The 26,312-nt window shown below is 51.8% G+C and overlaps 1 protein-coding gene across 1 annotated transcript in view; it reads right to left on the bottom strand.

The window, feature by feature from the left end:
• Window positions 1-9,012: 9,012 nt before the first annotated feature.
• The window catches only part of LOC146799830 (kelch-like protein 13), a 241,060-nt gene continuing 223,760 nt past the window's right edge, over window positions 9,013-26,312 (bottom strand). The window contains exon 7 of the mRNA XM_085620722.1: window positions 9,013-12,417. Coding sequence (XP_085476848.1) covers window positions 11,921-12,417 — 497 coding nt within the window. The 3' untranslated portion in view covers window positions 9,013-11,920. The remainder of the gene's footprint in view (window positions 12,418-26,312) is intronic.

The raw sequence follows: 26,312 nt of genomic DNA, 5'->3' as shown, positions 1-26,312 counted from the left end.
GTATCAGGTACTCCCTACAGCACTGTTATGGTTGATGGGCGCAACAAATGCTAATCGCTAATGAACTGCATTGACATCTAATGAATTGCATTTATCGTTAATGAACTGCATTGACATCTAATGAATTGCAGTTACCGTTAATGAATTGCACTTACATATAATGAACTGCATTTACATCTGATGAATTGCATTTACATATACTGAACTGTCTTTATGCCTATCTGCGTGGATAAACTTGAGTTATTGCATAAACCCTACAGTGTGGCGTCCCTTATTGTGTGCGTTCCCTGCTTCAGAGGTGGCGTGTGTTGTATGGTCGCTTTACACAGAAGCCTTTGGGTGCCCAGCCGCTCGAGTCGTGTTACCCCCCTAGGGCTTGGTGACCCCAGGTCTTACACACCCCCCCATGCGTGTCTCCTCCCTGTGCATTGTTATAGCTTGCAAAATGGCATCTAACGATGGGGGTGTAGGACTGACACCCGGAAACTTCCTATTTAGACCTGTAAGTTGCGTTGGGGAACTGTAGTCCCAATCCAACTCCTTCTCACCAGCTCTCTTTTTCAGCCTCCTTATAGTCTTTTCGCTATGTACTTTTTCCCCATAATCCTTGTCCTGCTCACATGACTTGTTCACCGGAGGGCCCCCCTGCTGTGCCGTGGGCCCAAATCTCCCTATCGACACTATGGAGGCACTTTGACCATTTAAGACCCCTGCACCCCCCTCCGCTCGGGGGGTATCATTTTCCAAAGCCGTGTCAGGCATAATTAAATTGTTCGGCTCCCCACTGCCTGCTATGCTTTCGACATCAGTTACCTCGATTATAGGACGAGCCGGTAAGTCAAATATGGGTTCAGCGAGGCTATGATTTACTATAGAGCTAGATGATCTGACAGGATAGTGGTTGTTTCTAAGCCTTTTCCCCTTTGTTTGATACATTTGGTTACAGTAAGGTTTTTAGAACTGCTCACCACACCATGGGCTGAAGTCGCCAAGTCAGTCTCTCCTGGAGCCGTCCCAGTCTCTGCTTGCAGGCCCCCTCGGATATCACCCTCACATTCATAACCCCCAGCACCGGCTCCAGCCCCAACGCCGGTTCGCCCCTTCAGCATATCAACGACAGACCGAATGGGCTGGTGAGGCTTGCTCAACCCCCCACCTCTGCCTTTTTTTTCAACCACCTTATCGATGATCTCCGACGGCTGCAGCTGTCCTCGGCGTGCCCGCCTCGGCGTAGCTGGTGAGGTCGATTCCTCTGTCTCCGTGGCCGATCGGGCAGGTTTTGGCTTGCCGACCATCTGCACCGCCTTAGGCGGGACTTTGGGAGCCATTGCCTCGCACTGCTTCCTCTGCTGCCGCGACCTCTCCGCACTGCAGGCACAGCTCGAATTCTCCTTCTCCTTCTCCACACTCAGCAGAAGGAGGCGGGTCCAAACAATCAGAGACTCTGCTACCTCTCGCAACCTCAAGCAAAATCCTGCCGGTCCCGTCGGATCGAACAGCGCAGTGTTGATACTGCCTGATGGCTTCAGGTATTCCACTCGATGCTCCGTTGCCGCCATCGTATTTTAAAAAAAAATAAATGTCATTTATTTCATCCTCCTCCAATATCACAATACTACGCCATCCACTACTTCTCCAGCACCTCTAGGGACGGGCTCTCGAACTCTCTGCGTCTCAGCTACAGTCTCTACAGACCGCCATCTTGCTTTTTTTTTTTTGGGGTTAAGTAGTTTTATAGGGAAAACATTAACACGTTCGTTGGGGACTGATAATTATGGCTTATGAGAAGGGTATAGGAAATGGGTTATGCTTTTGGATGGGCTCTCGTATTTGTGCTCAGCGACCATCACACACAGACTATGTCTGTGCTTCACCAAATGGGTGGGGGGATTGGGAGAGGGTGGGGGGGAGGAGTGGGTGAGTGGGGTGGGGGGTCCGGGAACGTTGGGGATGGGGGGGGAAATATTGTTAAAGAAAGTACATCTCAAAGAGGATGATTTAATAAATTTAAGTTTTTGGAAATGAGGTTTGAGGTAGTGAGCATCAGTAGCTATATAACACAGTATATTAAATTTGGGAAGAATCGGAAAAGCAGTAAGTTGGGACAAATCAACGTGAAATTATGGGGAGAGTAACGATTTGTACAATTAATGTAGCTGGGATGACCGGTAGGGCTAAGAGAGAGCGTCTTCTTAATTATATTAGATTGTTTGATTACGATATAGTATGTCTCCAGGAGACGCACATCCCATGGGCCAGTAGACGCCTCGTTGACATCCCGGGCTATAAGACCGTGGTTTGCTTGACTCAGACCTCTAAGATTAGAGGGGTGGCTATCCTGATGAAATCTGCACTGGGCTCGGTTAAAAGAAAGGCAGCCGATCATATGGGCAGATGGGCTCTGGTTGAAATAGAGGCTGGTGTTACAATAGGCACTATATACGCATCTAATCAACATGATCCAGCGGTATTGGAGGCGCTGGAAATCGAACTAGCGGTCTGGCCTACCCCTGTAATATTATGTGGAGATTTTAACATATCCATAGATCCGGTTAACGATCTTTCACATGGGTCAGGTAAGACGTGCTATGGGGGTAGGAAGCCGAAAGTTTTCAGTGCATTACCATGCTTATAAGAAACCCATGGCCTAGAGGACGTATGGAAAATTAAGAAGCCCCAGGATGCTGGCTATACATATTTCTCTTACCCTCATAGCAAGTATGTGAGGATCGACTATTTTTTTATTTCTAGAAGCTTGGTTAGGGATGCAGTTATTAAAAAACTCCCGAAGGTAATATCTGATCACAAAACCCTGATTATTACGTTGGAACTACATGGTCATATGAAAAAAAAAGAAGTAGATGGTTGTTTGATAAAAGACTTTTGGTCATCTCTAAGTATGCCGACCATATTAAAGCATGGGCGTTAGAATTTTTTAATTTTAACAGATTCAGCGCTAGTCGTAACATGGTTTGGGATTCTTTTAAAGCCACACTTCGGGGGGAGACTGTGAGCTTTGTAGCAGCGGAAAGGAAAGCTCAAGCAGATAGAAAGGAGGCACTAATGTGCCAACTTATACAGGCTGAGGAAAAACATATAAGGGAGATATCAGACGGAAGAAGGATACCTGAAACACATCAGCAAATAACTATTCTAAAAGCTGAAGTTAATAGCTACTTGGCTAAAGAAGCTGCAGAGAAATCCTATTTAATAGGAAATAAAGCTTTTGAAAATGGAGAGGCTGTAGGAAGAAGATTGGCTTTTATCAATCGGCAGAGACAGACCCAGAATTTAATTAATAATATCAAGCAGGGAGATTGCACAATTTCAGACGCGGTGGGGATTGTTAATGAATTTCAAAAATACTATCAGAATCTTTAAAAGAATAATTTCTCTGATAAATTCAGATAATAAAGTGTACTCTAAGATCATGGCCAATCGGTTGGGGAGGATCATGGGTACCTTGGTCTCCCCCTGGCAGCATGGGTTTGTCCCTGGAAGGGATACGACGGACCATGTTCGCAGGGCAATTACGCTTTTTGACATCATGGCGGCAGGCGGAAGGCCGATGGCCATGATCCTCCTTGATGCGGAAAAGGCATTTGACAGGGTGTCGTGGGTGTTTCTTTGGGAGGTTCTTCGATATAAAGGTCTCGGCCCCAATATCATCAGAGCCATAAGAGCCATGTACGTCAAACCTACAGCACGGATCCAACTTATGGGTTTGGAATCAGGGAATATCTATATCTCCAGAGGAACGAGGCAGGGGTGTCCCTGTTCCCCTTTACTTTTCGCCCTGTACTTGGAACCTTTGCTGACGAAGTTGATGGCTAGTGAGAAAATTATTCCAGTTAGAACGGGGGAATCAGAAAGTAAGATCTTCGCATATGTGGATGATGTAGCGGTAATTACGAGTCACCCTACTGAAGCCATTCAAGAGATAGAGCAGCTATCAGAAGAATTTGGAGCACTATCAGGCTACGCATTGAATAAAGGGAAGACGATCATTGTGTGTACACAAAATGTAATATTTAATGATATCAGGAGAACCGACAGTGCAACGTATCTAGGTGTCTGCATCTGCGCCAACGTTAAAGATATTATGGAATTAAATTATAAGCCCTTAGTTGATTCTATTGGAAAGGATCTTCGGCGGGATAATAACCTACATCTAACACTTATAGGGCGTTGTAATTATATAAAAATGAATGTACTTCCCAAGCTGCTCTATCTTTTCCGTTCCATACCATTAGCTATTGATGAATCAATTATGGAGCGGATCGAGGCTATAATATCAGGGTTTATGTGGCAGTATGGAAAAATAAGGCGCTCCTTACAATATTTGTCGCTACCTTTAGATAGAGGTGGCTTATTAGTACCAAATATTAGGCTTTATTACTATGCTGCTTTTTTGCAACAGATGGTACCACTATTCTCATCCTCTAGTACTGATATGTCGAACATAGGGGTTAGAGTACCATCAACCTTTGAGTTATCAATGGGAAAATCATATAGGAAGCTTTGTTTAAGATATATGGAGCGAGGGTTTTATAAACGCACAAAGTTACAGACAATTCAGGGAGTCTGGAAAGTTTGGAAATATGTGACCAAAATGATAGAGATTCCCAAGTTAAATAGGTATACCCCATTATGGGATACACCAATGCTTTCTATATTACCAGGAGACTTAGTTAGTAAAAGGTGGGGGGAAAAAGGCATAAATATATTTGCGGATATCTGTGACCAACAGGAAGTTATATCTTTTCCCGAACTTCAACAGAGGTATGGTCTACCAGGTGGACATCATTTAAAGTATCTTCAAATAATGAGTTGTATAACAAGAAACCGATCAGCGGTAAGGGTTGGTGACAAAATACCATTACTTGAAATACTGAGTACGAAAGAAAGAAGCAGGATCGGTATACTCTATAAGTGTTTATTGGAAAAAGTTCCAGATGATTTAAATAAGAATGAGGCAGCCTGGGCCAGTATTTATTTATTTATTTATTTATTTTTAATATTTGTAAAGCGCTGCATATACCCGTAGGCGTCTTGGCGCTAAAAACCAATATTGACTAAGGAAATGTGAGGGGGTAAACCAGTTAATTGAACAGATGTGAGGGAAGAAAAGAAAAAGAGGTTAATGAGAGAACAGCCAGGTTTTCAAGAGTTTGCGGAACTGAAGCAGTGTAACACTTTGTCTGATGTTAAGGGGCAAGGTGTTAAATTAAAGAACCCGGACGTGGATATTGAGAAGTCTCTTGCCCCATCTAGGCATATTTTATTAAGTACTAATTTGAAGGCTCAACTATATAAAACGGTTTATAATTTATACTATACCCCGGCAGAGTTGCATTGTTGGGGAATGAGAAACGATGATAAATGTGCTAGCTGTGGGGAAGGGTCGGCTGATCTTAAACATATGCTATTTGACTGTAACAAGCTGCTAGTTTTATTGAAGGAGATATCAAGGTTTTATGGCGAATTATTTGGGCAGCTTTTGGTGATGACACCAACCCTAATGATTCTAGGATATGATTGTTCCCTGGGTCTGGTTAGAAAACAAGCATATACCCTATTTATAGGGGCAGCAGTATATAGGATTCTCTTAACCGCACGCTGGAAAGATGCGGAACCCCCAAACTTTCAGATGTGGCTGTCTAGATTGTTGGGAATATACAATCAGGAAAAGGCCTTGTATGCGTGTAGAGGGGTGCGCTGTAAGGCACGGGGGAGGGAGGTCTGGGCATATATCTCAGAATGGTATAGGGAAAGATTGGGGATTGGCTGAGTAATAGCATGGCAGCTAGAGTATTCCCTTGCTGTTATGCACAAGTATGCATCTATTGTAGATTTGGATTATCTTTTTCTATGTTTATGGTAAGAATATATACATCAATGAATTGAATTACCTGCTGTATTTCTGATGCTCTAATCCCAGGGGTTTTCCTATTATGTCATTTTTTTTCTCCCCTTTCCTTTCCTATAGTATTTTTATGAATTGTGTATTTGTATTTTTGCGTATTTGCACATCTGTACTTTCTACCTCTGATTTTTTGTACATTTGTATTGTACTTATAAATTTTGTGCTTTTACACGGTGAAATAAAGAAAAAAAAAAAAAGATAAGGGCAACCCTAAAAAAATAAAAATAAAAAAAAACATTGATAAAAGTAATAGGTTTCACAGGAAGCTCTGCGCGTGCCAGCGCTAAACAGAACTGCGGCTCGTGCCAGCGCTAAACAGCAAAATTGCTCGTGCCAGCGCTAAACAGCACCGCTGCTCGAGCCAGCGCTATGCAGCACCGCTGCTTGTGCCAGCACTAAACAGCACCCCTGCTCGTGCCAGCGCAAAACAGCGCCTCTGTTCGTGCCATTGCTAAGCACCACCGCTGCTCGTGCCAGACCTAAACAGCACCGCTGCCCGTGCAGCGCTAAACAGCACCGCTGCTCATGCCAGCGCTAAACAGCACCCCTGCTCATGCTAGCGCTAAACAGCACCCCTGCTCATGCTAGCGCTAAACAGCACCCCTGCTCATGCTAGCGCTAAACAGCACCCCTGCTCATGCTAGCGCTAAACAGCACCCCTGCTCATGCTAGCGCTAAACAGCACTGCTGCCCGTGCCAGCGCTAAACAGCACCCCTGCTCGTGCCAGCACTAAACAGCACCGCTGCTCATGCTAGCGCTAAACAGCACCCCTGCTCATGCTAGCGCTAAACAGCACCCCTGCTCATGCTAGCGCTAAACAGCACCGCTGCTCGTGCTAGTGCAAAACAGCACCCCTGCTCGTGCTAGCGCTAATCAGCACCGCTGCTCATGCTAGCGCTAAACAGCACCCCTGCACATGCTAGCGCTAAACAGCACCCCTGCTCATGCTAGCGCTAAACAGCACCCCTGCTCATGCTAGCGCTAAACAGCACCGCTGCCTGTGCCAGCGCTAAACAGCACCCCTGCTCGTGCCAGCACTAAACAGCACCGCTGCTCATGCTAGCGCTAAACAGCACCCCTGCTCATGCTAGCGCTAAACAGCACCGCTGCTCGTGCTAGTGCTAAACAGCACCGCTGCTCGTGCTAGCGCTAAACAGCACCGCTGCTCGTGCTAGCGCTAAACAGCACCGCTGCTCGTGCTAGCGCTAAACAGCACCGCTGCTCATGCCAGCGCTAAACAGCACCGCTGCTCGTGCTAGCACTAAACAGCACCGCTGCTCATGCTAGCGCTAAAAAGCACCCCTGCTCATGCTAGCGCTAAACAGCACTGCTGCCCGTGCCAGCGCTAAACAGCACCCCTGCTCATGCTAGCGCTAAACAGCACCACTGCTCGAGCCAGCGCTATGCAGCACCGCTGCTTGTGCCAGCACTAAACAGCACCCCTGCTCGTGCCAGCGCAAAACAGCGCCTCTGTTCGTGCCATTGCTAAGCACCACCGCTGCTCGTGCCAGACCTAAACAGCACCGCTGCCCGTGCAGCGCTAAACAGCACCGCTGCTCATGCCAGCGCTAAACAGCACCCCTGCTCATGCTAGCGCTAAACAGCACCCCTGCTCATGCTAGCGCTAATCAGCACCGCTGCTCATGCTAGCGCTAAACAGCACCCCTGCTCATGCTAGCGCTAAACAGCACCCCTGCTCATGCTAGCGCTAAACAGCACTGCTGCCCGTGCCAGCGCTAAACAGCACCCCTGCTCGTGCCAGCACTAAACAGCACCGCTGCTCATGCTAGCGCTAAACAGCACCGCTGCTCATGCTAGCGCTAAACAGCACCCCTGCTCATGCTAGCGCTAAACAGCACCCCTGCTCATGCTAGCGCTAAACAGCACCGCCGCTCGTGCTAGTGCAAAACAGCACCGCTGCTCGTGCTAGCGCTAAACAGCACCGCTGCTCCTGCTAGCGCTAATCAGCACCGCTGCTCATGCTAGCGCTAAACAGCACCCCTGCTCATGCTAGCGCTAAACAGCACCCCTGCTCATGCTAGCGCTAAACAGCACCCCTGCTCATGCTAGCGCTAAACAGCACCCCTGCTCATGCTAGCGCTAAACAGCACCCCTGCTCATGCTAGCGCTAAACAGCACCGCTGCCCGTGCCAGCGCTAAACAGCACCCCTGCTCGTGCCAGCACTAAACAGCACCGCTGCTCATGCTAGCGCTAAACAGCACCCCTGCTCGTGCCAGCGCTAAACAGCACCGCTGCTCGTGCTAGCGCTAAACAGCACCGCTGCTCGTGCCAGCGCTAAACAGCACCGCTGCTCGTGCTAGCGCTAAACAGCACCGCTGCTCGTGCCAGCGCTAAACAGCACCGCTGCTCGTGCCAGCGCTAAACAGCACCGCTGCTCGTGCCAGCGCTAAACAGCACCGCTGCTCGTGCCAGCGCTAAACAGCACCGCTGCTCGTGCCAGCGCTAGACAGCACCGCTGCTCATGCCAGCGCTAAACAGTACCGCTGCTCATGCCAGCGCTAAACAGCACCGCTGCTCGTGCCAGCGCTAAACAGCACCGCTGCTCGTGCCAGCGCTAAACAGCACCGCTGCTCGTGCCAGCGCTAAACAGCACCGCTGCTCATGCTAGCGCTAAACAGCACCGCTGCTCATGCCAGCGCTAAACAGCACCGCTGCTCGTGCCAACGCTAAACAGCACCGCTGCTCATGCTAGCGCTAAACAGCACCGCTGCTCGTGCCAGCGCTAAACAGCACCGCTGCTCATGCTAGCGCTAAACAGCACCGCTGCTCATGCCAGCGCTAAACAGCACCGCTGCTCATGCCAGCGCTAAACAGCACCGCTGCTCGTGCTAGCGCTAAACAGCACCCCTGCTAGTGCCAGCGCTAAACAGCACGGAGCAAGAGCTGCAGGACTCACACAGGACTCATCGCAAATCACTTTGTCCATTTTTTCACAGGGTGACCTCACTTACTGTGGGCATTTTTATGTAAAAGTATAAAATAAAAGAACAAAACAAGAAGATAGACAAAGACAGAATTGCTTAGAAAATGGAGGAAGTTGTCGCCACATTACAATGACTCCTAAAAAGAGAAAGTTTTGAATTTATTTCTGAATGAAGCAAAGAGATGATAAGGCACAGCTCGGCAGAAGGGTTTCCAGGCGGCTTCTCTGCTCCTCCAGGGCTGAATCCAAAGTCCTTTTCAGATCCGTCCTAGAGAGAAGGTCACGTGTGCTTCACTCAAGTGAGGCCAGGTCAGTGGAGGGCGACAGGGCCTCTGTGAGGTCAGTGGAGGGCTCTTGTGAGATCAATTGAGGGCCACAGAGCTCCAGTGAGGTCAGTTGAGAGCCAAGCGCTCCAGCCAGGTCAGTGGAGGGCCACAGGGCTCCAGCCAGGTCAGTTGAGGGCCAGAGGGCTCCAGCCAGGTCAGTTGAGGGCCAGAGGGCTCCAGCCAGGTCAGTCGAGGGCCACAGCGCTCCAGCCAGGTCAGTCGAGCGCCACAGGGCTCCAGTGAGGTCAGTAGAGGGTGTGGTCCAACATGGTGCTGACAGACACAGCGATCCAACAAAGCTCTGACAGACGCACTAATCCAACATGGTGCTGACAGACACAGTGATCCAACATGGTGTTGACAGACACAGCGATCCAACATGGTGCTGACAGACACAGTGATCCAACATGGTGTTGACAGACACAGTGATCCAACATGGTGCTGACAGACATAGTGATCCAACATGGTGCTGACAGACACAGTGATCCAACATGGTGCTGACAGACACAGCGATCCAACATAGTGCTGACAGACAGAGCGATCCAACATAGCACTTGCAGACACAGTGATCCAACATGGCGTTGACAGACACAGTGATCCAACATAGCACTTGCAGACACAGTTATCCAACATAGCCTGACAGACACAGTGATCCAACATAGCACTTGCAGACAGAGTGATCCAACATAGCCTGACAGACACAGTGATCCAACATAGCACTTGCAGACACAGTGATCCAACATTGTCTGACAGACACAGTGATCCAACATAGCACTTGCAGACACAGTGATCCAACATAGCCTGACAGACACAGTGATCCAACATAGCACTGGCAGACACAGTTGATCCAACATGGCGTATACAGACACAGTGATCCAACATAGAACTTGCAGACACAGTGATCCAACATAGCACTTGCAGACACAGTGATCCAACATAGCACTTGCAGACACAGTGATCCAACATAGCGCTGACAGACACAGTGATCCAACATAGCACTTGCAGACACAGTGATCTAACATAGCGCTGACAGACACAGTGATCCAACATAGCACTGGCAGACACGGTGATCCAACATAGCACTTGCAGACACAGTGATCCAACATAGCACTTGCAGACACAGTGATCCAACATAGCACTTGCAGACACAGTGATCCAACATAGCACTTGCAGACACAGTGATCCAACATAGCGCTGACAGACACAGCGATCCAACATAGCGCTGACAGACACAGTGATCCAACACAGCGGCAATAGACACTGTGATCCAACATGGTGCTGACAGACACAGTGATCCAACATGGTGCTGACATACACAGCGATCCAACATAGTGCTGACAGACACAGTGATCCAACATGGTGCTGACAGACACAGTGATCCAACATAGCCTGACAGACACTGTGATCCAACATGGTGCTGACAGACACAACGATCCAACATAGTGCTGACAGACACAGTGATCCAACATGGACTTGACAGACACAGTGATCCAACATAGCCTGACAGACACAGTGATCCAACATAGCACTTGCAGACACAGTGATCCAACATGGCGTTGACAGACACAGTGATCCAACATAGCCTGACAGACACAGTGATCCAACATAGCACTTGCAGACACAGTGATCCAACATGGCGTTGACAGACACAGTGATCCAACATACCACTTGCAGACACAGTGATCTAACATAGCGCTGACAGACACAGTGATCCAACATAGCAGTGATAGACACTGTGATCCAACATGGTGCTGACAGACACAGCGATCCAACATAGCACTTGCAGACACAGTGATCCAACATAGCGCTGACAGACACAGCGATCCAACATAGCGCTGACAGACACAGTGATCTAACATGGTGCTGACAGACACAGTGATCCAACATGGTGCTGACAGACACAGTGATCCAACATGGTGCTAAAAGACACAGTGATCCAATATGGTGCTGACAGACACAGTGATCCAACATGGTGCTGGTAGACACAGTGATCCAACATGGTGCTGACAGACACAGTAACATGACATGGTGCTGGTAGACACAGTGATCCAACATGGTGCTGACAGACACAGTGATCCAACATGGTGCTGACAGACACAGTGATCCAACATGGTGCTGACAGACACAGTGATCCAACAGATCACTAACAGACACAGTGATCCAACATGGTGCTGAAACAGTGATCCAACAAGGTGCTGGCAGACACAGCAATCCAACAAAGCTCTGACAGACACACTAATCCAACATGGTGCTGACAGACACAGTTATCCAACATAGCACTGACAGACACAGTGATCCAACATAGCACTGACAGACACAGTGATCCAACATAGCACTGACAGACACAGTGATCCAACATAGCACTGACAAACACAGTGATCCAACATAGCACTTGCAGACACAGTGATCCAACATAGCCTGACAGACACAGTGATCCAACATAGCACTTGCAGACACAGTGATCCAACATGGCGCTGACAGACACAGTAATCCAACATTGCGCTGACAGACACAGTAATCCAACATAGCGCTGACATACACAGCGATCCAACAAAGCGCTGACATACATAGCCATACAACAATAGATATTTTCTTTTATCGAAGGGGTCCAGTCGGTGAGGCCTGGACAGCATCATTTTAAGGTTTGCCTCTTCACACAAACCGTCCTACAGATCCATGACGTGCCATGAGCACCCACACTGGCTACCAGCTGGTGGGTAGCTCAGCATTTCTTTGTTGGGGGTAGGGGGGACTCACGGGTCTGTGAGTCCACCGTCTCCTCAGGCATGTGGACAGTTAGCGTGCAGGCGCGAATGCCCCCAAGAGGCTCTTCTAGCTCTAAGACCTTGGTCCACTCGTCCAGGTCACAGTCGTAGCATTGCACAGTGTCCACCATGCAGCGGCTGTTCCAGGAGTACCCTCCCACCACGTAGATCCGGCCATCCAGTATGGTTACCCCGACGTCGCTCTGGCCGTAGAGCATAGGGGCGACCACCACCCACTCGTCCCGAGCAGGGCTGTAGTACTCGCACATCAGCACGTCATCATAGTCACTGGAGCCCTGGAAGTGGTTGCCCCCGATGACGTAGAGGCGGTCCCCAACGGTGCACATGCAGTGCAGCCCACGCAGTGTGTTCATGTCCGCCTTCTGGCACCACACCTCGGTGTCCGGGTCGTAGCGGTACAGTCTGTTCTGGAAGGTGTCGTGAGTGATGCCCCCTGCAGAGGAAAGAGTGCAAGGTGAGACGCAAACTTGAGTACACGCTGCGCACAACCAAAAGAGGTCAAGTGAGTGATGCCCCCTGCAGAGGAAAGAGTGGAAGGTGAGACGCAAACTTGAGTACACGCTGCGCACAACCAAAAGAGGTCAAGTGAGTGATGCCCCCTGCAGAGGAAAGAGTGGAAGGTGAGACGCAAACTTGAGTACACGCTGCGCACAACCAAAAGAGGTCAAGTGAGTGATGCCCCCTGCAGAGGAAAGAGTGGAAGGTGAGCCGCAAACTGGAGTACACGCTGCGCACAACCAAAAGAGGTCAAGTGAGTGATGCCCCCTGCAGAGGAAAGAGTGGAAGGTGAGACGCAAACTTGAGTACACGCTGCGCACAACCAAAGAGGTCAAGTGAGTGATGCCCCCTGCAGAGGAAAGAGTGGAAGGTGAGACACAAACTTGAGTACACGCTGCACACAACGAAAAGAGTTCAAGTGAGTGATGCCCCCTGCAGAGGAAAGAGTGGAAGGTGAGACGCAAACTTGAGTACACGCTGCGCACATCCAAAAGAGGTCAAGTGAGTGATGCCCCCTGCAGAGGAAAGAGTGGAAGGTGAGACGCAAACTTGAGTACACGCTGCGCACAACCAAAGAGGTCAAGTGAGTGATGCCCCCTGCAGAGGAAAGAGTGAAAGGTGAGACGCAAACTTGAGCACACGCTGCACACAACCAAAAGAGGTCAAGTGAGTGATGGCCCCTGCAGAGGAAAGAGTGGAAGGTGAGCCGCAAACTGGAGTACACGCTGCGCACAACCAAAAGAGGTCAAGTGAGTGATGCCCCCTGCAGAGGAAAGAGTGGAAGGTGAGACGCAAACTTGAGTACACACTGCACACAACGAAAAGAGTTCAAGTGAGTGATGCCCCCTGCAGAGGAAAGAGTGGAAGGTGAGACGCAAACTTGAGTACACGCTGCGCACAACCAAAAGAGGTCAAGTGAGTGATTCCCCCTGCAGAGGAAAGAGTGGAAGGTGAGACGCAAACTTGAGTACACGCTGCGCACAACCAAAAGAGGTCAAGTGAGTGATGCCCCCTGCAGAGGAAAGAGTGGAAGGTGAGACGCAAACTTGAGCACACGCTGCACACAACCAAAAGAGGTCAAGTGAGTGATGCCCCCTGCAGAGGAAAGAGTGGAAGGTGAGACGCAAACTTGAGTACACGCTGCACACAACCAAAGAGGTCAAGTGAGTGATGCCCCCTGCAGAGGAAAGAGTGGAAGGTGAGACGCAAAGTTGAGTACACGCTGCGCACAACCAAAGAGTTCAAGTCAATCATAACTTTGGGCGTTTGAGGAATCTGCATTACATTTGCTATATGCTTGCCTCGCCCATCCACAGCCCTTCCTTTCAGAGATGGGCAGATTGGTTTAAGTGCGACAAAGTTACTTTGAGGAATGTTCATTACAATAAGGTATTACATGGACTTCATCAGTTTAACCTTTTGCTCAATGACTTGGACATTGGGCAACTTCACTGCTTTTTTTCTGTTTTTATAAAACATTTGTTTGGGTTTTCAAAGGCGCATAAGAACAAACAAGTGGCAGAGACGGAAAAGAATGTGTTCAATAGATTGAGAGCACGTGAGTGGTCATCAAAGGGAGGCTGGCCAGACTCCTCCAGGCCTCCTCCGCCTCACCTCTCTCTTCCGCTCCAGAAGCGGAAGGGCAGTGATGGGATGTTTCTTGCTGGGTGGAGTTCGATGACGGCGTCCAGACTAGAAGCGCCCTTCTTCCGAGCTGAGTGCACACCCCTGCTTATGCATGGGTTGGGATCAGGAGTTGTGTATTTACCACCTCAGATAATTATCAGATGCATTAAATGCCTCAACTGTCATTGCATGTCGGTGTGGTGTTACACTCCCTGACCTCTGCCTAGGAAGGGTAGGGCCCTGGGTCAGCACCCTCGTGGTCTGGGGAGTCAGGGGGGCCTAGTGTGCGCGCAGCGCAATGAATACACTCCACACCGTTACTCGGTTGGGTGCGAACTAACTGGCTCGCCCGCTTATTATTTATGTACGCGCTCATGTCCCCGACGTGAGCGCAACCTACGCGTGTCCTCCAGCGCTCTAGCTGAAACGCTAGAGCGCTAACTGTAACATCCCTTCTCAACTCAGTCCTTGACAACAGTTCACTTATTACTTCGCCGCATCACTTACTTGGCACGCAAAGTCTCTCAGCCGACTGCTGGGCCTGGGGTTCTCCCTCAGCTCATACCTGGCGGCCTTTCGTGTGCCCGGGGCCGAGGTCTCAGGTGGCACCTCTTGCCTTGGCCCACCACCTGTGCCGTCGGCGCCGCCTGGCTCAGGCTCTGTGTTGCTCCGTGGGTCGGAGCGGGATGTGTCCCCCGGGGCGTCCCAAGAGTCGTGGTCTACTTCGAGGTCTGCCATCTCTTGGTCGTCCGCGGGTCTCCTCACCACCTTGAACCACGATATGTTCTGGGTGACCAAGTCTCTCCCTCGACGCGCTGTCACCATGGTTCCTCGGCGGTCGAACACTCTCCAGTACCCTCTTTCGTATCGAGTCTTAAACTTTCCTCCTGGCCAGCGCTCTTTTAGGACCACCGTGTCTCCGGCCTGAACTTCTCGGGTCACAGACCTCCGGGCCTCACTGACTCTGTTGTTTCGCCTTTGGCGCCTTCGGAATACTTCTTCCTCGCTGAAGGGCGGCGCTACCCAGCCTGGGGCTACTGGCAGCCCATCCCTGTGAGCTCCTTGGAACATCAGTGCCCAGGGGGCTTGTCGGGTGGAGCAGTGGGGAGTGCTGCGGTATTCCCCTAGGAATCGCTGTAGCTCTTGCTCCGGGTCTAGTTGTTCAGACACGGCGATGCGCAGTACCTTATTGATGGTGCGCATGAACCGCTCCACCTCCCCGTTGGCTTGGGGCCATTGCGGGGTGATGCGCCTGTGTCTGATGCTGTGTGACTTCAGGAGTTCTTCGAATTCGTGCCCTTGGAATGGGGGTCCAATGTCACTCCGCAGTACCTCAGGGTAGCCGAACATCCCAAATATCTTCTCCAGGGCGGGCTTCACATGCACGAAGGCAGTGGACGGTAGGGCCTCTGCTATTGGGTATTTCGAGTAACTGTCAATGACGACTAGGGTGACTCGCCCGTCGGGCAGGCTCCCAAAGTCCACGCTGATCTTTTCCCAGGGGGTACGCCCATGCTCTTCAGTTGTGATGGGTGCCGGTGGTCGGGCCTCCCCTGTTAGCTGGCATGACTGGCATCTGCGGACAGTGTCGGTGACATAGTCGTCCATACCCGGGAACCAAACTTTCTCCCTCATCCAGGCTTTCATCTTCTCTGTACCCTGGTGTCCCTTGTGGGCTAACTGTGTCACTCTTGTCCGGAGTGCCCCTGGGACAACGATTCGGGAACCTCTTAGAAGGAGTCCCCCTCTGGTCACACTCAGCTCGTGGCGTACCCACCACATGTGTTGAAGGTCCTCTCGGTCTCCACTGGCCCACGAGTTCGCCGTTTGCAGAAACGACTGCCAGGTTCCCTCGAGGATGGTGTTCTTGACCTTGCCCATTACGGGGTCTTGATCGGCTACTTCTCGGAGCTCCTCAAGCGTTATAGCCTGGGGACACGTCAGTGCCGCCACCATGTCAAGGTGCTCCTCGGCTTCGTCCTCAGCGTCTTTGTGCTCGGGTTCACTGCCGTGTCCTGGGTGGCGGGACAGGAAATATGCCGGGTTTTTGGCCCCTGGCCGGTATACTACACTTAGGTGATACTGCTGCAAGCCGATGGCCTACCGCTCTATGCGTTGGGGCGGGTGTGGTGCTGTTCCCCGGAATAGCGGCACCAGCGGCTGATGGTCGGTCACCACTGTTAACGGGTGTCCACATACGTACAGATGGAAATGACGGCAGCTTCACCGGATCGCCAGTGCTTCCCGCTCGATTTGGGAGTACCGCTTCTCCGTGTCGGTGAGGGCCTTGCTAGCATACGCCAGAGTTGCCCATTGCCCCAGTTCCTGTTCTTGTGTTAGGACTGCCCCTAGCTCTACGGGGCTGGCATCCACCAGGATCTCGGTCTTCTTGGTCGGGTCAAAATAGACCAGTGTTGTCTGGTCTAGAAGCGCTTCCTTGATCGCCTCAAAAGCCTGCTCTTCGGTGTCAGTCCACTGCCACGCCATGTCGGTCTTGGTGAGGCGTCTCAGGGGCTCAGCCAGGGTGGCCAGATTTGGGACGAACCTTCCGCAGTATGTGGCCATCCCTAGAAAGCTGCGCACTTCCGCCACTGACGCGGGGGCCGCGGCCGTTTTGATGGCTTGCGACTTTCGAGGGTCTACTTGGATGCCTTCCTTGGTAAAGATGTAGCCAAAGAATTCAATCTTTTGTTGGAACAGTTGGCACTTCTCTCGGTGTAGGGTGACTCCGTGCTCTTGGAGGCGCGTGAGGGTGGCCCGTACGTGTCGGTAGTGCTCCTCCACTGTTTTTGAGTAGATGAGGATATCATCACTCACGTTCAGGACGCCAGGCAGCCCGACCAGGATGTCTCTAATCGTGTTCTGAAAGATTTCGGCAGCCGATGAGATCCCGAAGTTCAGGCGTCTGTACCGCCGTAACCCCAAGTGCGTGCTGAAGGTGGTAATGTACCGGCTCTCCTTAGCTAGGGTGAGTTGGTGGTACCCCGCATTTAAGTCCAGTTTCGAGAACCATCGGGCGCCGTTCAGATCGGAGACAATGTCGTCCATGGTCGGTGTGATGTGCCTCTCCCTTGTGATGGCCTTATTTGGGAGGCGCATGTTGATGCATAGCCGGATCTTCCCGGGTTGTCGTGGCTTCTCGGCTATCACCATCGGTGACACCCATGGTGTGGGTCCCGTGACCTTCTCTATGATGCCCTGTTCCTCCAATCGTCGGAGCTCCTCCTCTACTAACGGGCGTAAGTGAAACGGGATGCGCCTGTGCCGGAGGGCTGTCGGTTGCACAGCGGGGTCTATGTGAAGTCGTACGGGCGGCCTTTTGATCTTCCCTAGTCCTGAAAACAGGCCTTGAAATGCTTCCAGCAGGTCTTCGACTTGCCGGTCTTGGACCACTCTGTGGAATGTGATCAGTCCTAGATCTTCTGCCGCGTGGCCGCTGAGAAGTGTGTCCACTTCCTGGTTGATGACATGAACGTCGATGACGATTTACGCCTTCTCTGACTGTACTGCTACCGTCATCTTGCCCTTCAGTGGAAGTGGCGTGTCACTTCCATAAGCGAAGATCTTGGTCTTCGATGGTCGGAGCTCCGGCCTTGGTCTGAGGCGGTTGTACTGTTGCACACCCATCACTGTCACCGACGCACCGGTGTCTATCACAGCGTTCACCTCCAATCCGGCTATCAATATGTCACAGTGTGGCTGAGGTCGCCGGGTGCTTTTGAGGGCTCTGGTGAACGACACGAGGTACGTTTCTTCCCCATCGTCGGACTCAGTGTCTGAGTCTGGGTACTCCCTGGCTTGTTCTCTCCTGGGCCGTGGCTGCGACGATAATGACGTGTGTGACAGTTGCCGTACCAGCTTCCTCACTGGCTTGTCTCGCTTGTGGCTGCTCCGTTGCGTCTTCCTGTGACAGACTGACGCGAAATGGTTGTCGATGCCACAGTTGGTGCACGTTTTCCCTCGAGCCGGGCATGCCTTGAGGGGATGTTCGTCGTATCCGCAGTACCCACATTGCTTGGCCTGATCGAGGGCCCGCCGGTCGCGGGGCTTCGGCGGCCGTTCTTTTCTCCGGACTGCGTCCGCTTTCTCCACTTTCACCTCCACGGTACTGGCAGCTCCTTTCACTAGGGCCAAATCCATTCCCTCTGCACGTGCTGCTGACAGGTCGTGAGTCCTGGCCAGGACGAGGATGTCGTTCATTGCGATGTTAGGCTTGCGAAGTATCATGCCTCGTAGCGTTTTACTCCTGATCCCCAAGATCAGCTGCGCCCTGATTTCCTCTTTAGCCCGATCTCCGACCAGGTGCCTGTCTGCGAGAACCCTCAGCCTCGCGTGGAACGCGTCAATTGACTCTCCTTCGCGCTGTTTCGCTCGGTGAAGTTTGAAGTGCTCGTAATCAGGGTTGACTTGGGGGTCAAAATGTGCGTTCAAGGCCGCAACTGCCGCTGCATAGTGCGTCGGGGGACCCGTGTCGGGCAGGTGCTTGAACAGAAGGTAAATCTCTTCTCCCGCGTAGTGTAGTAGTAGGGAGCGTTTCACTGCTCCATCCGTCTCTCTGGACCCAACGAAGTAGTTTTCCAGCCTCCCCAGCCATGTCTGCCACTGCGGAGCGGCGGTTGTGGGGTCTGCGGCTTCGCTAAAAGGAGGCAGCACTCCTGAAGCGGGGTGATGGGGCAGCGCCCCCACAGGGCCGGGCGTCTCATCGCCCATGGTGGTGTCGAAACCACCGACGTGTGAGCAGGGGTCGTCGTGCACTCACTTGGTTCGCCGGTCGCTGCACGTGGGCAGGTGCAGCGCGCTGCACCGTCAGGCGAGGCCTCCTTGGCTGTGCAGCCGGTAGCAGGAGTTCCTGGGGTTCAGTAGTCATCCCTCGTCGCCAGTGTGGTGTTACACTCCCTGACCTCTGCCTAGGAAGGGTAGGGCCCTGGGTCAGCACCCTCGTGGTCTGGGGAGTCAGGGGGGCCTAGCGTGTGCGCAGCGCAATGAATACACTCCACACCGTTACTCGGTTGGGCGCGAACTAACTGGCTCGCCCGTCCGTTTATTATTTATGTATGCGCTCACGTCCCTGACGTGAGCGCAACCTACGCGTGTCCTCCAGCGCTCTAGCTGAAACGCTAGAGCGCTAATTGTAACATCCGGCAGCTCACACATGCTGACATTTAACAGGAAAACCATGGGGTATTCACCGCATCCTGCGGATCTGGGTGCGTGAAACACCCCACTCCGGTCATGTTATTCCCCAACAACGTGCGATGAATGCCACCTAAACTTGTAATCCGGGCCCCCAAGAGACGCTACTCTCACTCCAATGCACCAAGGTCTGGAAGGACTCACAAGTGTCTCTCAAGCGGAGGAGAGGCCTCGGCTTCGACCATCGACTTTTTACTAGGGTAAGCCTCCGTAAGCCATGCTCTCCACACGCCAGCAAACATCTCCACCTGTGTGGCCTCTAAGCACTCACTGAGCCTGGTTGGAACCTTCCTTTAAACCCCACTCCATGACTGAAAGAGTGCAACCTCTTTTCTTGCACAATTAAAGTTGTTTCAATGCTCTTCCTAGCGCCCCCTCCACTTTATGCAAACCAAGCGCCTTATCTTGAGACTCTCTCCCTGTCGGGAAGACCATGGCTGCGGCACAAACCTGACGCTCTCTCTATTCCCCTTGTATTGAACTTTCAATGCAATGTCTATTCCTGCTCTCTCCCATGTAACCTGCAGCAAGCGGTTAAAGCACAGCACAAGGCACTATAACAATGAGACTGCAAACTAGACAAGGAAACAGAAGGCACGCTGGTCCCTGGTTTAAAGCACAGCACAAGGCACTATAACAATGAGACTGCACACCAGACAAGGAAACAGAAGGCACGCTGGTCCCTGGTTTAAAGCACAGCACAAGGCACTATACCAAGAAGAGTGCACACCAGACATGGAAACAGAAGGCACGCTGGTACCTGGTTTAAAGCACAGCACAAGGCACTATAACAAGAAGAGTGCACACCAGACAAGAAAAAAAGGAAACAGAAGGCACGCTGGACCCTGGTTTAAAGCACAGCACAAGGCACTATAACAAGAAGAGTGCACACCAGACAAGGAAACAGAAGGCACGCCGGACCCTGGTTTAAAGCACAGCACAAGGCACTATAACAAGAAGAGTGCACACCAGACATGGAAACAGAAGGCACGCTGGTGCCCGGTTTAAAGCACAGCACGAGGCACTATAACAAGAAGAGTGCACACCAGACAAGGAAACAGAAGGCACGCTGGTGCCTGGTTTAAAGCACAGCACAAGGCACTATAACAAGAAGAGTGCACACCAGACATGGAAACAGAAGGCACGCGGGTGCCCGGTTTAAAGCACAGCACAAGGCACTATAACAAGAAGAGTGCACAACAGACAAGGAAACAGAAGGCACGCTGGTGCCTGGTTTAAAGCACAGCACAAGGCACTATAGCAAGAAGAGTGCACACCAGACAAGGAAACAGAAGGCACGCGGGTGCCTGGTTTAAAGCACAGCACAAGGCACTATAGCAAGAAGAGTGCACACCAGACAAGGAAACAGAAGGCACGCTGGTGCTTGGTTTAAAGCACAGCACAAGGCACTATAGCAAGAAGAGTGCACACCAGACATGGAAACAGAAGGCACGCTGGTGCCTGGTTTAAAGCACAGCACAAGGCACTATAGCAAGAAGAGTGCACAGCAGACAAGGAAACAGAAGGCACGCTGGTCCCTGGTTTAAAGCACAGCACAAGGCACTAGAACAAGAAGAGCGCACACCAGACAAGGAAACAGAAGGCACGCTGGTACCTGGTTTAAAGCACAGCACAAGGCACTATAACAAGAAGAGTGCACACCAGACAAGGAAAAAAGGAAACAGAAGGCACGCTGGACCCTGGTTTAAAGCACAGCACAAGGCACTATAACAAGAAGAGTGCACACCAGACAAGGAAACAGAAGGCACGCTGGACCCTGGTTTAAAGCACAGCACAAGGCACTATAACAAGAAGAGTGCACACCAGACATGGAAACAGAAGGCACGCTGGACCCTGGTTTAAAGCACAGCACAAGGCACTATAACAAGAAGAGTGCACACCAGACATGGAAACAGAAGGCACGCGGGTGCCCGGTTTAAAGCACAGCACAAGGCACTATAGCAAGAAGAGTGCACACCAGACAAGGAAACAGAAGGCACGCTGGTGCCTGGTTTAAAGCACAGCACGAGGCACTATAACAAGAAGAGTGCACACCAGACATGGAAACAGAAGGCACGCGGGTGCCCGGTTTAAAGCACAGCACAAGGCACTATAGCAAGAAGAGTGCACACCAGGCAAGGAAACAGAAGGCACGCGGGCGCCTGGTTTAAAGCACAGCACAAGGCACTATAGCAAGAAGAGTGCACACCAGACATGGAAACAGAAGGCACGCTGGTCCCTGGTTTAAAGCACAGCACAAGGGACTATAACAAGAAGAGTGCACACCAGACATGGAAACAGAAGGCACGCTGGTGCCTGGTTTAAAGCACAGCACAAGGCACTATAGCAAGAAGAGTGCACACCAGACATGGAAACAGAAGGCACGCTGGTCCCTGGTTTAAAGCACAGCACAAGGCACTATAGCAAGAAGAGTGCACACCAGACATGGAAACAGAAGGCACGCTGGAGCCTGGTTTAAGGCACAGCACAAGGCACTATAACAAGAAGAGTGCACACCAGACAAGAAAAAAAGGAAACAGAAGGCACGCTGGACCCTGGTTTAAAGCACAGCACAAGGCACTAGAACAAGAAGAGTGCACACCAGACATGGAAACAGAAGGCACGCTGGACCCTGGTTTAAAGCACAGCACAAGGCACTATAACAAGAAGAGTGCACACCAGACATGGAAACAGAAGGCACGCTGGACCCTGGTTTAAAGCACAGCACAAGGCACTATAGCAAGAAGAGTGCACACCAGACATGGAAACAGAAGGCACGCTGGACCCTGGTTTAAAGCACAGCACAAGGCACTAAAACAATGAGACTGCAAACCAGACATGGAAACAGAAGGCACGCTGGCGCCTGGTTTAAAGCACAGCACAAGGCACTATAGCAAGAAGAGTGCACACCAGACATTGAAACAGAAGGCACGCTGGGCCCTGGTTTAAAGCACAGCACAAGGCACTATAACAAGAAGAGTGCACACCAGACATGGAAACAGAAGGCACGCTGGACCCTGGTTTAAAGCACAGCACAAGGCACTATAACAAGAAGAGTGCACACCAGACATGGAAACAGAAGGCACGCTGGACCCTGGTTTAAAGCACAGCACAAGGCACTAAAACAATGAGACTGCAAACCAGACAAGGAAACAGAAGGCACGCTGGTGCCTGGTTTAAAGCACAGCACAAGGCACTATAGCAAGAAGAGTGCACACCAGACATGGAAACAGAAGGCACGCTGGTGCCTGGTTTAAAGCACAGCACAAGGCACTATAACAAGAAGAGTGCACACCAGACAAGGAAAAAAGGAAACAGAAGGCACGCTGGACCCTGGTTTAAAGCACAGCACAAGGCACTATAACAATGAGACTGCAAACCAGACAAGGAAACAGAAGGCACGCTGGTGCCTGGTTTAAAGCACAGCACAAGGCACTATAGCAAGAAGAGTGCACACCAGACATGGAAACAGAAGGCACGCTGGTGCCTGGTTTAAAGCACAGCACAAGGCACTATAACAAGAAGAGTGCACACCAGACAAGGAAACAGAAGGCACGCTGGTACCTGGTTTAAAGCCCAGCACAAGGCACTATAGCAAGAAGAGTGCACACCAGACAAGGAAACAGAAGGCACACTGGTACCTGGTTTAAAGCACAGCACAAGGCACTAAAACAATGAGACTGCAAACCAGACAAGGAAGGTGAGGTGAGGGCCTTGCTAGCATACGCCAGAGTTGCCCATTGCCCCAGTTCCTGTTCTTGTGTTAGGACTGCCCCTAGCTCTACGGGGCTGGCATCCACCAGGATCTCGGTCTTCTTGTTCGGGTCAAAATAGACCAGTGTTGTCTGGTCTAGAAGCGCTTCCTTGATCGCCTCAAAAGCCTGCTCTTCGGTGTCAGTCCACTGCCACGCCATGTCTGTCTTGGTGAGGTGTCTCAGGGGCTCAGCCAGGGTGGCCAGATTTGGGACGACCCTTCCGCAGTATGTGGCCATCCCTAGAAAGCTGCGCACTTCCGCCACTGACGCGGGGGCCGCGGCCGTTTTGATGGCTTGCGACTTTCGAGGGTCTACTTGGATGCCTTCCTTGGTAAAGATGTAGCCAAAGAATTCAATCTTTTGTTGGAACAGTTGGCACTTCTCTCGGTGTAGGGTGACTCCGTGCTCTTTGAGGCGCGTGAGGGTGGCCCGTACGTGTCGGTAGTGCTCCTCCACTGTTTTTGAGTAGATGAGGATATCATCACTCACGTTCAGGACGCCAGGCAGCCCGACCAGGATGTCTCTAATCGTGTTCTGAAAGATTTCGGCAGCCGATGAGATCCCGAAGTTCAGGCGTCTGTACCGCCGTAACCCCAAGTGCGTGCTGAAGGTGGTAATGTACCGGCTCTCCTTAGCTAGGGTGAGTTGGTGGTACCCCGCATTTAAGTCCAGTTTCGAGAACCATCGGGCGCCGTTCAGATCGGAGACAATGTCGTCCATGGTCGGTGTGATGTGCCTCTCCCTTATTTGGGAGGCGCATGTTGATGCATAGTCGGATCTTCCCGGGTTGTCGTGGCTTCTCGGCTATCACCATCGGTGACACCCATGGTGTGGGTCCCGTGACCTTCTCTATGATGCCCTGTTCCTCCAATCGTCGGAGCTCCTCCTCTACTAACGGGCGTAAGTGAAACGGGATGCGCCTGTGCCGGAGGGCTGTCGGTTGCACAGCGGGGTCTATGTGAAGTCGTACGGGCGGCCTTTTGATCTTCCCTAGTCCTGAAAACAGGCCTTGAAATGCTTCCAGCAGGTCTTCGACTTGCCGGTCTTGGACCACTCTGTGGAATGTGATCAGTCCTAGATCTTCTGCCGCGTGGCCGCTGAGAAGTGTGTCCACTTCCTGGTTGATGACATGAACGTCGATGACGATTTACGCCTTCTCTGACTGTACTGCTACCGTCATCTTGCCCTTCAGCGGAAGTGGCGTGTCACTTCCATAAGCGAAGATCTTGGTCTTCGACGGTCGGAGGTCCGGCCTTGGTCTGAGGCGGTTGTACTGTTGCACACCCATCACTGTCACCGACGCACCGGTGTCTATCACAGCGTTCACCTCCAATCCGGCTATCAATATGTCACAGTGTGGCTGAGGTCGCCGGGTGCTTTTGAGGGCTCTGGTGAACGACACGAGGTACGTTTCTTCCCCATCGTCGGACTCAGTGTCTGAGTCTGGGTACTCCCTGGCTTGTTCTCTCCTGGGCCGTGGCTGCGACGATAATGACGTGTGTGACAGTTGCCGTACCAGCTTCCTCACTGGCTTGTCTCGCTTGTGGCTGCTCCGTTGCGTCTTCCTGTGACAGACTGACGCAAAATGGTTGTCGATGCCACAGTTGGTGCACGTTTTCCCTCGAGCCGGGCATGCCTTGAGGGGATGTTCATCGTATCCGCAGTACCCACATTGCTTGGCCTGATCGAGGGCCCGCCGGTCGCGGGGCTTCGGCGGCCGTTCTTTTCTCCGGACTGCGTCCGCTTTCTCCACTTTCACCTCCACGGTACTGGCAGCTCCTTTCACTAGGGCCAAATCCATTCCCTCTGCACGTGCTGCTGACAGGTCGTGAGTCCTGGCCAGGACGAGGATGTCGTTCATTGCGATGTTAGGCTTGCGAAGTATCATGCCTCGTAGCGTTTTACTCCTGATCCCCAAGATCAGCTGCGCCCTGATTTCCTCTTTAGCCCGATCTCCGACCAGGTGCCTGTCTGCGAGAACCCTCAGCCTCGCGTGGAACGCGTCAATTGACTCTCCTTCGCGCTGTTTCGCTCGGTGAAGTTTGAAGTGCTCGTAATCAGGGTTGACTTGGGGGTCAAAATGTGCGTTCAAGGCCGCAACTGCCGCTGCATAGTGCGTCGGGGGACCCGTGTCGGGCAGGTGCTTGAACAGAAGGTAAATCTCTTCTCCCGCGTAGTGTAGTAGTAGGGAGCGTTTCACTGCTCCATCCGTCTCTCTGGACCCAACGAAGTAGTTTTCCAGCCTCCCCAGCCATGTCTGCCACTGCGGAGCGGCGGTTGTGGGGTCTGCGGCTTCGCTAAAAGGAGGCAGCACTCCTGAAGCGGGGTGATGGGGCAGCGCCCCCACAGGGCCGGGCGTCTCATCATCGCCCATGGTGGTGTCGAAACCACCGACGTGTGAGCAGGGGTCGTCGTGCACTCACTTGGTTCGCCGGTCGCTGCACGTGGGCAGGTGCAGCGCGCTGCACCTTCAGGCGAGGCCTCCTTGGCTGTGCAGCCGGTAGCAGGAGTTCCTGGGGTTCAGTAGTCATCCCTCGTCGCCAGTGTGGTGTTACACTCCCTGACCTCTGCCTAGGAAGGGTAGGGCCCTGGGTCAGCACCCTCGTGGTCTGGGGAGTCAGGGGGGCCTAGCGTGTGCGCAGCGCAATGAATACACTCCACACCGTTACTCGGTTGGGCGCGAACTAACTGGCTCGCCCGTCCGTTTATTATTTATGTATGCGCTCACGTCCCTGACGTGAGCGCAACCTACGCGTGTCCTCCAGCGCTCTAGCTGAAACGCTAGAGCGCTAATTGTAACATCCGGCAGCTCACACATGCTGACATTTAACAGGAAAACCATGGGGTATTCACCGCATCCTGCGGATCTGGGTGCGTGAAACACCCCACTCCGGTCATGTTATTCCCCAACAACGTGCGATGAATGCCACCTAAACTTGTAATCCGGGCCCCCAAGAGACGCTACTCTCACTCCAATGCACCAAGGTCTGGAAGGACTCACAAGTGTCTCTCAAGCGGAGGAGAGGCCTCGGCTTCGACCATCGACTTTTTACTAGGGTAAGCCTCCGTAAGCCATGCTCTCCACACGCCAGCAAACATCTCCACCTGTGTGGCCTCTAAGCACTCACTGAGCCTGGTTGGAACCTTCCTTTAAACCCCACTCCATGACTGAAAGAGTGCAACCTCTTTTCTTGCACAATTAAAGTTGTTTCAATGCTCTTCCTAGCGCCCCCTCCACTTTATGCAAACCAAGCGC

This window comes from Triturus cristatus, chromosome 8 (genome assembly GCF_964204655.1).
Source record: "Triturus cristatus chromosome 8, aTriCri1.1, whole genome shotgun sequence".
NCBI classification, from domain to species: Eukaryota; Metazoa; Chordata; class Amphibia; order Caudata; family Salamandridae; genus Triturus; species Triturus cristatus.
Note: the sequence above shows the minus strand (reverse complement) of the source record. Positions and strands in the feature narration are given on the sequence as shown.